This window comes from Lynx canadensis, chromosome C1, assembly GCF_007474595.2.
Source record: "Lynx canadensis isolate LIC74 chromosome C1, mLynCan4.pri.v2, whole genome shotgun sequence".
NCBI classification, from domain to species: domain Eukaryota; kingdom Metazoa; phylum Chordata; class Mammalia; order Carnivora; family Felidae; genus Lynx; species Lynx canadensis.
The window spans coordinates 17,426,150-17,441,788 of NC_044310.1; the positions used below are offsets into that span (position 1 = coordinate 17,426,150).

Here is a 15,639-nt window from a genome sequence, read left to right on the forward strand (position 1 = left end):
TTAATACAGATATAGTGGGGAGGAGGGGGAAAGGAGCCACAGCATTTTATAGTTCTTCCCACCAAAAGGTGACGTCAGTATCTCCACCCTTGACTGTGGATTTGGCCACGAAACTTGTTTTGGCTGATGGCACATTAGCAAAAATAATGGAAGCAAGGGTTAAAAAGTGCCTGTGCAATTGGGTCTTCCCTCTCTTGCTTCTATAGCTCCTACCATGTGACTAAGCTCAGGTAGCCTACTGGGGGCATATGGCTCCTATCACCTCGGCTGACAGACAACATCAACCAACCATGCGAGTGAGGCCATTCCAAGCTATCCAGCCCGAGCCAAACTGGCTGAGAAAAGAATTGCCCAGGTAATCTACAAAATCATGAGTATAGTTCTCGGCACATTAGTGCTCAATAAATCAGTAAAGGAGGGGCGCCCGGGTGGCTCAGTCGGTTAGGCGTCCGACTTTGGCTCAGGTCATAATCTTGTGGTTTGGGAGTTCGAGCCCTGCGTTGGGCTCTGTGCTGACAGCTCAGAGCCTGGAGCCTGCTTCGGATTCTGTGTCTCCCCCTCTCTTTATCCCTCCCATGCTCATGCTGTGTCTCTCTGTCTCTCAGTAATAAATAAACGTTAAAAAAAATTAAAAAAATCAAATCAGTAAAGGATGACAAAGATGAAAATGACAGGCTAGAAACCAGAAGTGAGTAGATATCCTGAGTAAGTAAGGCCTGTATTAGTCCCACGGTCTTTCCAAAGAAAGGCTACTGAGAATATCATTCAATTAAACAAATATTTACTAAAGTGTTTACCATGTGCCAGGCCCCTGGCCTGAAACTGTGATAGGAAAGCAGGAATAATTCATGACATTGTGCGGTTCTGAACCAGAACCCAGCTCACCTATTTCACACAAAATTGAACTAGGACATCAAAATATGTTTGAATGGAACTTATTTTTTAAATTTTTTTTCAACATTTTTATTTATTTTTGGGACAGAGAGAGACAGAGCATGAACGGGGGAGGGGCAGAGAGAGAGGGAGACACAGAATCGGAAACAGGCTCCAGGCTCTGAGCCATCAGCCCAGAGCCCGACGCGGGGCTCGAACTCACAGACCGTGAGATCGTGACCTGGCTGAAGTCGGACGCTTAACCGACTGCGCCACCCAGGCGCCCCAAATGGAACTTAAACGATGGATCTTTTGATTTGTATTTCACCTGCCCCCATTCTTGTCTGGACACCCCAGAGCCAGACATGAAGGGCAAGGGGTATCCAGAGTATCCCATAACTCTCTCTACATCCTCCGTCTTTCCCTCTCCCCACCAGCAGTAAGAATGCATTTGACCCTGAATCCAAAAATCATTTCAACTCTAAACAGTGGCTGCCAATTCTTTTGACTTCAACCCACGTGAAAAACACTTTGCATTGCACCTGGGTACTCAAACCCAAACTGAAATGGAAGTTCTATAAATTGAGACTCAAAATGTGTGATATATTCTGAATTGTTAATTATATTCTATTTTTATGCTGGTCACAATCCTCTAAACGGATTTGAACACCTATTAATGGGTCACAACCAGCCGTTTGACAAAAAACCCTGCTCTGATATGTCACACGGCAAGGGGACTTAAAGGTCATTTAGTCCAATTCTTGCACCTCACAAGTAGTAAATGGAGACTCAGAGAAGTTAAGTCACTTGCCCAAGGCCACGTAGCTAGCAAGTTGGCAGTGCCTGGATTTGAACCAAGATCTGACTCAGCTGTTACCATGTGTCAGCCACTGTGCTGGGTTCTTTCACTTCCTTATTTCATGTAATACTCACTGGGATTCTATGAAACATATCATCATTCCCACTTTACAGATGACAAAACGAAGTCTCGGGATGGGGAAAGTGACTTATTCAGAGTCACACTGTCAGTAGCAGACCCAGGACCGGTCTTCAGATCCGGTGGTTTCGACCGCTAAGCCCACTATGGAGTGGTTATGGAAGTGAGTGTGTGCGCTCTAAGTGCCTACACGTGCACGTGGGAAGCAGCTATAACTTTGTGCTCCCAGCCCATCAGGACCTTATCGCTGTACACGCTTTCTGCGACCAGCTCCCCCAAAACGTTGGTGGAAAAAGAGCCTTTAGCCTAATGGGGAAGAGGATTCGAATTCCAGCCCCATCATTTACTGGAACACGAGCCTCATCTCTCTGCGCCTCAGTTTCCACACCTGGGAAGCGGGGAGAGCAACAGGACCGCGGACTCCAGACCTGAGTCAACAGGAACTCCCTTGCACCTGGAAGCGCTTACCGAACGTCAAGCCCTCGCCGAGCCCCGCCCCCCGCCTTCCCCCCACCCCCCGCCCCGGGCCCCGGGCGCATGCGCCGCACAGGGGCGCCTTTTACGACGCGGCGGCCGCGGTGCGCTTAGCGGCGGAGCGAAGCGGTGCGAGCGCGGCGCGGGCGGCGGCGGCGGCGGGGCCGAGGGGACGCGCGGACGGCGGCGTCGCCATGTCGCACGGCCACAGCCACGGCGGGGGCGGCTGTCGCTGCGCCGCCGAGCGGGAGGAGCCGCCCGAACAGCGCGGCCTGGCCTACGGCCTGTACCTGCGCATCGACCTGGAGCGGCTGCAGTGCCTCAACGAGAGTCGCGAGGGCAGCGGCCGCGGCGTCTTCAAGCCGTGGGAGGAGCGGACCGACCGCTCCAAGGTGGGCCTTTCGGGGCCTGGGGCGGGCGGGCGAGGCGGGGACCCGCGCGGGGCCTCAGGCCTCCCGACTGCTCTGTCGGCCTCAGTCCTGCTGTTAAAAATAACGACAGCCCGCTTGCCAAGCGCTTTCCCGTGCCTGTCACCTGCCCGCCCCTGGGGAGGGAAACAGCGTCGAGTCTCCCCATTTTGCAGGTAGAGGAACTGAGGCCCGGAGAGGGAGAGGGGCGCTTTGGCTTTACGAAGCCGACATTCTCTTCCAGGGCTTTCGGGAGGATGGCTGTAGGGCGTTTTCTCTACTGTTTGGCTACCAGTCCCAGTGGCTGCCTGATCATATCACCTGATGAAGACCAGAGACAGCGTAGGCAGATGAAGCGTGTTATCCTATCTAGAGCATTTACCGTTGTGGGGTCACAGAGCCATTTAAAAGCTGTGGACCCCATAGGCACATACTTTTGCACACAGTTTCAGGCTCGTCGAGCCTGGAGGTTCATTCATGGGCTCCCCATTTAAGAACGCTCTGAGAGGATGGCCTGTAGACTCTTGTTAGCATCAAGGTAGTAAGTGCTGAAAAACCGAGGGAGGTCGACTATTTATTTGCATTGCACTCCCAGTTGTGGAACAGGGTGGAAGATGCCTAAAATTGTAGGCTCTCAGCAAATATTTGTTGCTTTCTCCTCCCCACTCCCCATCCCCTCCAGTTTGTTGAAAGTGATGCAGATGAAGAGCTTCTGTTTAATATTCCGTAAGTACCTCCTTGGTGTTTGCCTCAGGCTAGATAGGCTGTACCCAGAATCCTTATCAGGATTCACTCACTGGTTGTGTCAAGAGCACACATCTGTTTCTAGAAATGCGGGAGATTACAGTGTGGTGGGTTTGAGGAGGAAAGCGTAAAGATGTTTTGGTTGAAAGATAACTGAGAAGCCGTGGTAAATTTCTTAGAATTGCAGGATGCCAGAGGCAGACAGGATCTTAGAAATTTTCTGGTACAAGTCTGACACATGAGTCACCTGAAACCCAGGAAGGGGAAGGGTCTTGCCTGGGGTCACGCAGCTAAGCAGAAGTTCAGACCCAGGTTGACAACTTCTTTTGCATCCTGGCAGATTTACAGGCAATGTCAAGCTCAAAGGCATCATTATAATGGGAGAGGACGATGACTCACACCCCTCTGAGATGAGACTGTAAGTGGCAAGGCCTTCAAGAAGCCTTGGAATTCTCTTTTCTCTGGTAGCACTTTATTCCAGAATGATGCCCTTTTTTTTGTTTTCTACTGGGTTAAATATCCCCTCCTCCCCCTCTTAAAAATCTTGATCTTGTTCTGCATCAGAATACACTTATCTCTTCCTGAATTAACGACTTTTTTAGATTAAGTGTCTTTAAGGCCAACAGCTTGTGTCTTTTCAAAATGCTTTTGCTGTGCCAACCGTTCATCCAGAGAGCATCCTATAAATGCCAATTGTTGATGACTTTGCAGTTTCCTTAGTAACCCAGCTGCAGATCTCAAATGGTCTTTATGGTTTCTACTCCTGGGGTTAGTTTCCAAATTTACCCTTGCTATTTCACACAGTTAAAAATCTTTGCGTGTGTTTTGTTTACATGGAATTACTCCATCTGAGTGTGCATGCCCTTTAGCGAGCAAAGTTCCGTAGGCCTCTTGCGGTACAGGAATCTGCTGCCACCAGGGCTGGTGCCCCTTATTTGACAGCTTGCCTTATTCCAGCATAGCCTTCCTAAAAGAAGGGGCAAACTTTTGAGTGCTGGAGAAACAAATACCAGAAGAACTTTACATTTTAAAGAATTTCTTCTGAAAACGTTTAAATGAGAAATTTAAGAAACTCACACTTTTTGAATGTTAGAAACATAAATTTGAAAGCAAACCCACATATGCAATCATTTTAAGGGAACAGTACATTTGAGTTGATGGTTTTGGAGCCTTGTTTACTGGGGAGATGGATTGGCTTGAGAAAACTAGAAATCCATGTTGCATTGTGGTTAAGAGGGGGCTCTGGAATAAACTGCTTGGGTTCCAGTTCTGTCTGTACCACTTGCTAGCTCCATGACTGTGGGGCGGTACTTACCTTCTCTTTATCTCTGTGCTCTCATATGTAAAATGACAACAGTAATAGTAGGAACTTCGTAAGACTGTAGAGAGAATTAAATGATCTATAACATGTAAAGAGCTTAGAAGAAGTCTGGAACTTAATAAATGCCCAGTTTTGGGAGGGCGGGTACAAATACTTACATAAGACCTCACATCTAAACACTTTACCTATATTACACTTTATCGAATCTAAGATATCATTGATGTAATTATCTGATACACCATTAATAAAAAATATTGCCTGTTCAACTATGACATGCCACTGACACATCTGGAAAAGTTAAATTGGTACTTAATGAAATTTGAACACAGACTAGGTGTTAGATGTTGTTAAGGAATTGTTAATTTTTGTAAAGTGGTATCACTTTTTAACAGTGGTATTTTAAGAAGTCTTTGCTTTTTAGAAATATGTACTAACATGTGAGTGAAGTGAAATGTTTCAGATTGCTTTAAACTATCAAGCACAAACAAAATGGAGGTGATAGGAAATAGGCATAATGTTCATTATTGAAGCTGAGTGATAAATGGAGATAGAGTAATTGTATTTTTCTCTCTGCTTGTGTATAATTTGACATTTCCCATAGTAAAAGTTTTTAAGTACATGTATCTTAAAAGTGATTCAGTTTAATCTCATCACTGTATCAGATATGTACTATTGCCATCCTCAGTTTATACATGAGGAAACAGATACAGAGAGGTTAAATTGCTTGTCCAAAATTATACAGCGGGTAAGTGACAGAGCCAGGCTTTAAGCCCAGGAAGTCTGGCTCCAGAGACACTGCTTTTAACTACAGTGCTACGCTGCCTCTCATAATGCTGCTCATAAATGTTCACTATTATTATTCTGTGCATCATTCTTAGAAACACTTTGAAGCAAACACTTGCTTTCTTAAATTACGTGCATTTTCCTGCCGCCAATATCTAGGCCCCTTCTGTGTGGGTGTGTTAATAAAACACTCTGGAGATGGTGGGGGTGTGGCGCAGGTCTTTAGAATCTGTGAGTTATAGAGGAGACAGCTGTTTCTTAGATATTTCTTTGAAAAATTTATTTCTTCATTAGCAGTTTTACTTGACTTTCCAAAGCCCATTGTGAGTTGGCAGCCTTGTGCTCTTTTCAAAATGGAAACCCGCAGATACTATGTGTTTAAAGAACTGTAAGATGACTCTATGTATAGGGTAATTTTGAACACAAAAGTTGCTTGAGTGTTAAGTTACCTGCTCTTATCTCTTAGCTGTGTTTAATGTGTTTCTGCCAAACTATTTTTCTCCCATGAGTAAGCTGTTTTGTTTAACCTCCTCAGCTTGGTGTGAATGTGCTGAGTTGCTGATTTTCTCCATGCATTTGCTGCGTGTGACCTGGTTTGAGCCTTCTCTTTGTATATTGCTTCTCATGTGATCTTAACCCACTCAAAGATGCCACTGGCTTATGTTGCAGTTCTCAGCTCTTTTCCTGCTGGTTTAAAGATATTTGTGTATAAATGCCAGTAAAATGCCATTCCTAAAATTTGATCTTCTTTTGATAGAACTGAAGGCAGTTGAGTCAATAGGCAGTTTTGAAAAACTGAAAAATATAATGCACATTCTTGATTTTTCTCCCCTTTCCTTTCTCAGGTACAAAAACATTCCACAGATGTCCTTTGATGATACAGACAGGGAGCCAGATCAGACCTTTAGTCTGAATCGGGATCTTACAGGAGAATTAGAGTATGCTACAAAGTAAGCACCGAACCTGTTTCCATTCTCTGGCTTCTGAGGAACAGCAGGTGTTCATTTGCAGTGAACATATATATGCATTAGCACGTACTGAGCTTGCAGTTTAATTTTGGCCCATCTCCTCTGCTTTCTTAACATCAGAAACTAGTTAAAACAGTGGAGGGAAGCTTGATCCTCAGCTTGGTCAATTTTTGGCAGAGATGCAGTGCAAGCCATAGGCCTGTCCTGTTGCACTTGTAAGCAGTTGACAGATCTGAGTGACCTCCTAGGGTGGTCTTAGGAAAGATGTTTTCAGAATTCCTCTTTGCACAGTGGGCTTACAACAGGCCGAGTTACGCATGACCACTTTAGCTTTTCACTGGCTCTCTTTTTCCTAATGGTAAGGTCGGTGAGATTGGCACTGAACTTGCATTAGAATCGCTGCTTGATCATACAGCATTTCTCATTCCCGCTCCTTGAGGGCAGGGCAGTGTTGACTCATTTTTCTATTCTTACTGCCTTGGGCAGGATCTGGCAGATGCTCAGGCAGTGTGTACTGAATCGATTGCTTATCCAAAAGGGAAGAATGAGACCTAAGAGCCCAGAGTGTTCTCTGACATTTGCCCGGGTGCTACCACAAGTTAGAGTTAGAATTGTTTCTGAGCCGGTGGTGAGATATTCATTGAACTCTAACCTGTGTCTTCTCTCCCCATCCCTTTCATTCTCTAGAATTTCTCGTTTTTCAAATGTCTATCATCTTTCAATTCATATTTCAAAAAACTTTGGAGCTGATACCACAAAGGTCTTGTATATTGGCCTAAGAGGAGAGTGGACTGAGGTAAGAAGGGGCAGGAATTCCTGGCCCCCCGGTATATATGCATATGTGTGTGTATATCTGTGTGTTGCCATATGGGCGCTTTAGGGAAAGGAAAGAGAGCAGGTGAGACGCTGCTTGCTCCCAGTCTGTTTATAATTTTTCTTGGTTTCGTTACTGCACACTGTCCATCTCCTTTGGCAGGCTGTCCGTATTTTTTTTTTTAACGTTTATTTTTGAGACAGAGAGAGAGTATGAACGGGGGAGGGTCAGAGAGAGGGAGACACAGAATCTGAAACAGGCTCCAGGCTCTGAGCCGTCAGCCCAGAGCCTGACGCGGGGCTCCAACTCACGGACCGCGAGATCGTGACCTGAGCTGAAGTCGGATGCTTAACCGACTGAGCCACCCAGGCGCCCCAGGCTGTCCGTATTTTTAAGGGAGTTGAAGTAGCCCAGTTGACACCAATTCATTTTTTTCACTTTAAGGTTCTTTTCTTTATCCACCATTTTTGATGACCTTTCTTGTGTCAGGAACCAGAGAGAAGATGATAAGATAGACAAGGTCCTCTTCTCATGGTGGCACCATTATAGTGGGGGAATGAATCTTCTAAGTTATGGGGTGAATCATTGATAATGGTCTTTGCAGTCTTCCTAGGATGAATGTATCAGCAGGGGGAATAGATGGCTTCCAGAAATGAACCTGAGTAAGGACGACTCCACTGTATGGTCTGGGAAATGGCCAGCTGACCCAGCCTCTCACTTTTCTTGCAGCTTCGACGACACGAGGTGACCATCTGCAATTATGAAGCCTCAGCCAACCCAGCAGACCACAGGGTCCATCAGGTTACCCCACAGACACACTTCATTTCCTAAGGCTGGCCAGGGCTCCCACAGAGGCGCTGTGTCAGTGAAGACGTGCGGCATCCTGTTGGGGAGGACAAAGAGATGGGGTTCCGGAGAGAGTTGGCGCCACAGCCTCTGCCAGGCTGTGTCTTTGGGGCTTTTGCTGCAGAAACCCGGCCTATGGAAGATACCACACCACCGGGGAGGGTTGTGTGGGTGCTGAGGGACAGTCGTGGTTCTCTAGGGCCTAGGAATTGAGTCTTGGACTGGTCAGCATCTGGCAGTCATTGGATGATGCCTGCCTTTCCAGTCAGTGTGGCCATGGGATCCCAAGCGTCTTGTTGCTTTGTGGCAGGATTTTTGTGTGACTTGTTTTTTTTAAACATGGAAACTGTTTCCTGGGCTGCAGTAAACTTTCTGAAGCCTCAGCATTGCGTTTCTATTAGCCATCAGGAGGGTCTCCAACTAGAAATACTTGTCCCTGCTTGCTCCTTCTTCCTGTCAGCGTTCAGCATTCTTGTCAAGTTGCCCGGCTTGGAGTTGTCTGTCATGTACTAGTGTCCCATGGTAGCTAGGAGAGCAGGAATGTCCTGATGATGCTTAATAGCTTGAGGAGAAGGTCTTTCTACTGCCTAGGTAAGCAGTCTGGGGAGAGCATGGGCATCATTTCTGTGTTTGTGAGTTATCCTGGTTGGATAAGGTTGGGACTTAGGTAAGATTCCCCTTGGGACATCTTTAATGTTTATTAGCTTCTAACTAGTGTCATAAGCGCAGTGCCAGAAATTGGAGATCTCAGTTTTTCTGTTCATGGCTTTTTATTCACCGTAACTAATAAGCTTCCTAATAAATCTTTGCCGGACTTCATGTTTGTATATTCTTTTGATTTCTTGGCAGTACTGATGAAAATTTTACCTCACAGGAACTGTGTGGAACTTTGAAATTTGTTGTTTTGTACTAGGTAGATCATAAGTGCCACAGTGATATATATTCAAGACTAGATCATTTCTCCGGGAAAGATACAGTGGACTAAAAACACTCCTACACCCACCCACCCACACTTTGTAAAGAGGAAGGTGAAGTTACAAACTGATGTCCCATTTCTCATGAGAGGAAGTAACTTGAGTGACATTTACAAAGACAAGGGAGAACAGATTCTGGAACTCACCAGAAGAAACGAGAGCAAGGAGAGTAAGTGAACAGCACACGGCAGACCCAAGACCTTGGACTTCAGTTTTGTTAAGACAGCAATTGGAGAGAATTTAAATATCTAAAATGAGATCGGAGATGGTCAGTATTCTCTCCTTTGTAGAAAATAGGAACAGTGGATAATGGGAATCAGTGTTGAACCTGATCCTCTCGAGAGAATTCTCCTGAAAGTGTTGGCCCACACTGTTTCTCCAGCCTGTCCAATGGAAAGCCTGCCACCACCGTTTTGTCAAGCCTCAAGATTTCTAAAATGAATCCTGAAATCACCCAGAGTGCAAACACGATTATTGATGCACTAAGGGACCTACTCGTCAGCCACAGCCTCTTTATTTCAGTTGGATCATTTTGGAGATAAAAATATAGGCTATGTCTTTAAATTTGGAGTAGGGGGAAGAGTAAAGTTAGAAATCTTACAGCAGACTATTCCTTCATTAATTCCACTAATTAAAATCTAATCACAGGTAGCCCCTGGGACTGGGTTTCTGAATATGAAGCTTCACTCTGAAGAATCTGTTCCAGGATGTGAAGAAGGGCCCCAGGATCTCAGGCGATTGGGGGTGTAGTATAGGAGGAATTGTTTACTCTTCCATAAGCAGACCTAGCACGGATCCTATGTGGGGGCAGTTATGTGGTCTCCGTGCACTTCTTCCTTTCTGACATCTAGTCTGGGTCTTCGGCTTGTTGCACTTCTCAGGACTCAAAGATTTCCTGCTCAGAATCCTGGTGTTTTAGGCTCTTCGTGGCCCTTTGAACACTAAGACCAAACTGCCTCTCAGCCTGGGAAAAGTGCTTTGAGTTCCCAGGTTTACAGTGTTCTTTCAGTTCAAAGAAAAACTGTAGGTTATGCTGGGGGAATGAGTCCTAAGCTGCTGAGGGACCAGTGTCACTCATCTCCTGTTTGCAGGTGTCTATGTGTTCTCTTAGGGATGTGGCCTTCGACTCAGTTTGCCTCCCTTTCCAGCTTTTCTGTGGACCCTGAACCCATTTCCACTTTATCAGTGCAGCAAGGAGCAAAATGGGAACAACATGAAGCCTTTTTTGTTCTTAACAACTGGAGCTCATTGATGGTATTTTGTGCACCGTCTGCATGGCATTGCTTGTGGGGGGCAGAGCTAAGACAACGCTGCCAATGCCTGTCCAGCTGTCCTGATGTAACCTGTGTTTTCCCAGGGTCCTTTTTGGTCATTACATCCTCACACTGTAATTTTACAGTGTATAAAGCATTTCCACACGACCTCGTTTGAGCCTAACAGCAAAGCTGTGAAGGAGGCAGGGTAGTGGTTATCACCGTGTTTTATAGCTCAGGAAGCAGGTGCAGAGAGGCAGCATTAGTGTTGTCCTGAGATCGCCGTTTCCTTCCCCGCTCTGAGTGGGAGTTTCCTCATCTTTAGAGTAAGACTGGAGGACTAGATGGTCTCTAAGGTTGTCTTAAGTGTATGATTCCATCCCTCCAGTGTATGATACATCCTGGATCATTCTGAGTATGATTCCATCCAGAAACAGGGCGTTGAGGTCAGTGGTGGATATCCAAGACCACGGTGAAGTGCCACCCATGAAGACCCGGAGGTGGGAAACTGCTAGGAGAGGTATGCCTCTCCTTGCGGATAGCTTTCCTCCAGGAGGCGCACGGGCGGTGGTAGCAAGCGGGGATTACCGACGCGCTGTCTAGATTCCGCAGGTAACTCCGTGGCTTCATTACGGGGAGTGGCCCCACCGTATCCAACATGGCAGCTTCTATCTGGCGGATCGCCGACGCCCACTTCCGGGTTCCGTACTGCTGGCCAGGCTACTTCCGGCAGCGCGATGGCTGGGTTCCCGGGACTCGAACGGAAGTTCCGGCGGGGGCGGCCGAGGGGGAAGAGAGTGTGTCTGTGCAGGAGAAAGAGGAGAATCGCCCGAGAGGTCTCGAAACCCCCAGGGAGTGGAGGTACCCTCGTCCGGGGCCAGCCGGCGGAGGGAGGGCACGGGGGTGGGGGGGAGAGGGGGAGATCGGAGCACCGCGGGGGTCCCGGAGAGTGGGGAGGGGACCGCAGTTGTGAGGGATGGGGGTGGGGAGTGAGGTGCGAAGAGGCGCTGGCCAGTCCTGGGGACTTTGGGGGGAGAGAGGGGAGAGAAGGCGGCCGGGCTATGACGGGAGGGACTTAGGGTTGAAGTGGAAGATCTCATTGTGGGGCGGGGGCTCCACAGGGTCAAAAGTAGAACAATCCTTTGTGGACAAGAGAGGGTCCTGGGTCAAGGTAGAAAATGTCACTGTGAGAAGGGGGCGACCCTTGGTCAGAACAGACATTCCCAGTGTAGGGAGTGGGAGAGCCTGGATTAGAGTGGAAGTTGTTACCGTGGGGAGCTCCCTTCCCTGGTCAGCGGGGAAGGCATTACTTTGAGAGAGGGGACCCTGGGGTGAGAGGTGGAAGTCTCCCAGTGAGGAGGGAAGGGAATCCCAGCTTAGGATGAAACGTGCATCTCCCATTTGGGAAGAGGGACCCCAGGGTCAGAGGTGAGGGATCCCACGTGGAGAGGTGCACTCAGGGTCAGAGATGGAAGGTTGAAGCCAGTGGGGAAGGCGGGAGGGGTGGGCGCCGCTGGGAAGGGCAGGCGTTTAGGGACAGGTTGCACAAGCTTCTGGGGACTTTGGAGGATGCTAAGGACGGGGAGGAGCCCGCCAGCCTTACATTCTTTCATGTGTTTGGGAGCCCCAGAGCATGGTCAAACCGGGGGACCCGGTTGGATTCAGGGGCAGTAGCAGCAGGTAGCACCGTTCAGCGGGGCGTGGGGCGCCAGTTATGGCTGGTGGACGGGAGTTCGTGCGCCTCCTGGAGACCTGGGCAGCCCCCCGGGGCTCTGCGAACGGCTGAGCCGGAAACTGCTTGTGAAGGCTGGGTGGGGGCTGGATGGGAGAGAGGTGGGAGAAAATGTGTGGGGTGGTTGGGGGTAGGGGCTGAAAGCATATTTTTTGGCATTCCCCCCCCCCTTCGTTTCCCAGTAGGGCTGAGAGTTGGGGAGGAGGGGACCAGGGGCTCTATTAGAGGCATGATGATTGGAAAGCAGGGAGGAGGCAGTTAGTGGGGGGACGACAGCAGGGGATGCCCTGCCCCTCCCCTCCCGCACGGTCCCTAAGCCCTACTTCTGCCCCTCTCCAGCAAGCTCAGGCTAAGGGGTGGACCAGAACTGGGGACGCTAGGGTGGCCGCCTCTGCTTTTCAGCCTGGAATAGAGGCAAACTTCCTACCCCCTGTGGCCCGAGACTTCTTTCCTGCCTTTTCTTTGTGGCCAGGACAGAACCCGGGGTGCTTTGGGGGGGTTGACGGCCTGAGTGGGCCCTGGGTTTGAGGCTCTTCTCCTGTGTCAGGAGTCTCTCCCTTGCTCTTGACCACTCCCTCGAATTTGCACAGGCCCCAGCCGTGGAGCCCTGCAGTGTATGTGTGGTAACACCATGTCTGTGCCCCTGCTCACCGATGCTGCCACTGTGTCTGGAGCTGAGCGGGAAACGGCTGCGGTAAGGGTCCTCTCCCACCCTGGGCAGCCCCCAGGCCGGCTGCTGCCGGTAACTGGCTGGAGGGGGCGTGTGGGAAAGATGGAGGTGCAGTGCGGAGAAGGGAGCAGCCTGAAGCCAGGCGGCAGCGAGATAGTAATCTGTTTGGCTGCTTCCGTACTTCCCCCTAGGCCCTCGGGGGTGAGAGGGTGGCCCGAAGTTGGAGGACAGAGGGGGAATGAGAGCAGGGGGGTGACTGCCCTCTTTCCACCTCCCCATGTCTCACCCTCTTCCAGGTTATTTTTTTACATGGACTTGGAGACACAGGGTAAGTGAGCTGGAGAGGGGGTGTTCTTTGGGAAGGTGGGGAAGGGCCCAGTGGGCAGGATTAGAGAGGCCCGTGCCCTCCTTTCTCCCTCCCCACATCGGTGCCTTTTTTCCCTTCCTTCCTACAGGCACAGCTGGGCTGACGCCCTCTCCACCATCCGGCTCCCTCACGTCAAGTACATCTGTCCCCATGCGTGAGTGTCACCCCAGCAAGGGAGGGGCTGAGGATGGGGATAAGCTGGGGGGTGGTCCTGTGGTCCCAGGCCTGTTCTCTCCTGCCAGCTGCGCCCTGGGCCCGGGCCCAGGGCAGTCGGAAGTGCCATTTTCAGCCTTCACTCCCGTGGAGCCCGCGGCCCCAGCCCCCAGCCCTAAGGCCTCCTAGACCCAGGGGCCTCCTGTGCCCCTTCCCCAAGTACTCACCGACCGAGCTGGAACCCCGTCACGCAGTGTGTCGGGCTCTGCTTGTCTGCTGATGCCCCAGCCCCAGCCTCCGGCCCCACGTGGCAGGTTGCCTGGCAACACCTTAAACACAGGCCTTGCCTGCTGGGAGGGGCCCCCCCCCCCGGGGGCTACTCTGCCCCCTCCCGGCTCTCTGCTGTGGCTCCCTCTCCCTTCTGAGCGTGATGGCCCTTCTCGCCGCCCCTCCCCAGACCCCGGATCCCTGTGACGCTCAACATGAAGATGGTGATGCCCTCCTGGTGAGTTGCAGGGGCAGGGATGGCTGCTGGGAGAGCTGCAGGGCGCTGGCCAGGGTCTTCCAGTAGCTGCCAACGCCTCTCCTCCCTCAGGTTTGACCTAATGGGGCTGAGTCCTGATGCCCCAGAGGACGAGGCCGGCATCAAGAAGGCAGCAGAGAACAGTAAGGCCCCGGTCCCTCCTCAGCAGCCCCCTCCTCCCCCCCCCCGGCCCCCCAGGAGAGCGCTGGGCAGTATCTGGCTCCCTTCCCTGGGCCCCTCCAGCAGCTTTCCCCCCACCCAGTCATGCCCCCTCCCCCCCAGTCAAGGCCTTGATTGAGCACGAGATGAAGAATGGGATCCCTGCCAATCGAATCGTCCTGGGAGGCTTTTCACAGGTGAGGGGAGAGCGAGGGGTGGGGGGTGGTAGGAGAGCTGTGCCCTCATGACCTGTCATTCTCTCCTCCCTCCAGGGTGGGGCCCTGTCCCTCTACACGGCCCTTACCTGTCCCCACCCCCTGGCTGGCATCGTGGCATTGAGCTGCTGGCTGCCTCTGCATCGGGCCTTCCCCCAGGTGAGTGTCTCCACGAGTCCCCTCCTGGCCTTTGGGTCTCCTCGCGGCTCGGGGACCGTGCCGAACACTGGCTTTGCCCTCAGAGCCCCGTCTGGCCCACAGGCAGCCAATGGCAGCGCCAAGGACCTGGCCATCTTGCAGTGCCACGGGGAGCTGGACCCCATGGTTCCAGTACGGTTTGGGGCCCTGACGGCCGAGAAGCTTCGGTCCGTCGTCACACCCGCCAGGGTCCAGTTCAAGACGTACCCAGGTGTCATGCACAGCTCCTGCCCTCAGGTCGGTGATGGGGGACCACTTCCCACCCCACCCCTCCCTCCTTCCTCCGGCTGGGAGCCCCTCACGATCCCTCCTCACCCCCAGGAGATGGCAGCCGTGAAGGAGTTTCTTGAGAAGCTGCTGCCTCCTGTCTAACCAGAGTCGCTGGCCCCCAGCGCAGGACCCCAGCTCCTGGGGGACGCAGCACGCGCGGCGCCATCTCGGATCTGAGCCGGTCGAGCCCCTGTCCCCACCATCCCTGACCCGTCCTCTTCCCATAGGCCTCTGGGGCAGGCGGGCCCGGGCCTGGCCAGGCCTGCCTTCCTGGCCTCAGCCACCCGGCTGTCTGCAGCAGGGGTGGGCCACCCTCTTCTCCCATTTCCCCGGAGGTGGGCCCCCCCTGGCAGCAGTATTGGAGGGGCTGTAGGCAGCGGGAGAAAGGGGCCCGGCCGCTGACCCACTCACTCAGGACCTCACTCACTAGCCCCGCTTTGGGCCCCCTCCTGTGACCTCAGGGTTTGGCCCATGGGGCCCTCCCGGGCCCCACCTACCACTCCACCCCCCCCTCCCCAAGTGACTCTGCCCAGATAATCGTGTCTCTCCTCCTTCTCTCCAGCTGCTTCTCAATCATGAATGTGTCCATGGCCCGGCCCCCGTGCTGCTGTGGGCTGCCTGCCCCTGGGCAGGGGTGTTGGTGAGGGGGCAGAGTCCTTTGAGGGGGGCCTTCTCTTAGGCCCCTGAAACGTGGGGGCTGGGCCCTGCCCCTCCCCCCCCCACCCCACCCCCATTGCCCTGTTCCCCCCGTAGGCCTGGAGCCTGCAGGGCTGGGCTGAGGCTCAAAGTCTCCCCCCGCTGTCCCACTCCCACGTTGTCCCCACTCTAGGGCCGGGGGAGGAGGTGGGGGAGTTGTGTCTCGTCTTCTGTCTCCATGTGGTTTTGGGTGTTTTTCTTGTTGTATCCTGGATTCCGATAAAATTAAATTGCTTCAACTCTCAGGCTGGATGATTCTGTC

General features: G+C 51.4%; 2 protein-coding genes across 2 annotated transcripts; both read left to right on the forward strand.

Moving 5' to 3' along the window:
* The first annotated feature begins 2,455 nt into the window (after positions 1-2,455).
* On the forward strand, positions 2,456-8,986 carry PITHD1 (PITH domain containing 1). Its single transcript, XM_030324124.2, has 6 exons — positions 2,456-2,676; positions 3,374-3,417; positions 3,776-3,853; positions 6,385-6,489; positions 7,195-7,303; positions 8,051-8,986. Exons 1-6 carry the CDS (start codon positions 2,479-2,481, stop codon positions 8,150-8,152), a joined length of 636 nt encoding a protein of 211 aa, XP_030179984.1. The 5' UTR covers positions 2,456-2,478; the 3' UTR covers positions 8,153-8,986.
* Positions 8,987-11,111: 2,125 nt separating this feature from the next.
* On the forward strand, positions 11,112-15,622 carry LYPLA2 (lysophospholipase 2). The gene is made up of 10 exons (XM_030324123.1): positions 11,112-11,255; positions 12,717-12,820; positions 13,093-13,124; positions 13,252-13,317; positions 13,774-13,821; positions 13,912-13,982; positions 14,122-14,195; positions 14,271-14,372; positions 14,475-14,648; positions 14,733-15,622. The coding sequence occupies exons 1-10, from the start codon at positions 11,132-11,134 to the stop codon at positions 14,781-14,783; spliced, it is 846 nt and encodes a 281-aa protein (XP_030179983.1). The 5' UTR covers positions 11,112-11,131; the 3' UTR covers positions 14,784-15,622.
* The last annotated feature ends 17 nt before the right edge of the window (positions 15,623-15,639 follow it).

Coding starts and splice junctions, on each gene's coding strand:
- PITHD1 (XM_030324124.2), top strand. CDS start 2,479: ATGTCGCACGGCCACAGCCACGGCGGGGGCGGCTGTCGCTGCGCCGCC. Junction 3,418..3,775: donor GAGCTTCTGTTTAATATTCC/GTAAGTACCTCC, acceptor GCATCCTGGCAG/ATTTACAGGCAATGTCAAGC. Junction 7,304..8,050: donor TAAGAGGAGAGTGGACTGAG/GTAAGAAGGGGC, acceptor CTTTTCTTGCAG/CTTCGACGACACGAGGTGAC.
- LYPLA2 (XM_030324123.1), top strand. CDS start 11,132: ATGGCTGGGTTCCCGGGACTCGAACGGAAGTTCCGGCGGGGGCGGCCG. Junction 13,125..13,251: donor CATGGACTTGGAGACACAGG/GTAAGTGAGCTG, acceptor TCCTTCCTACAG/GCACAGCTGGGCTGACGCCC. Junction 13,318..13,773: donor AAGTACATCTGTCCCCATGC/GTGAGTGTCACC, acceptor GCCCCTCCCCAG/ACCCCGGATCCCTGTGACGC.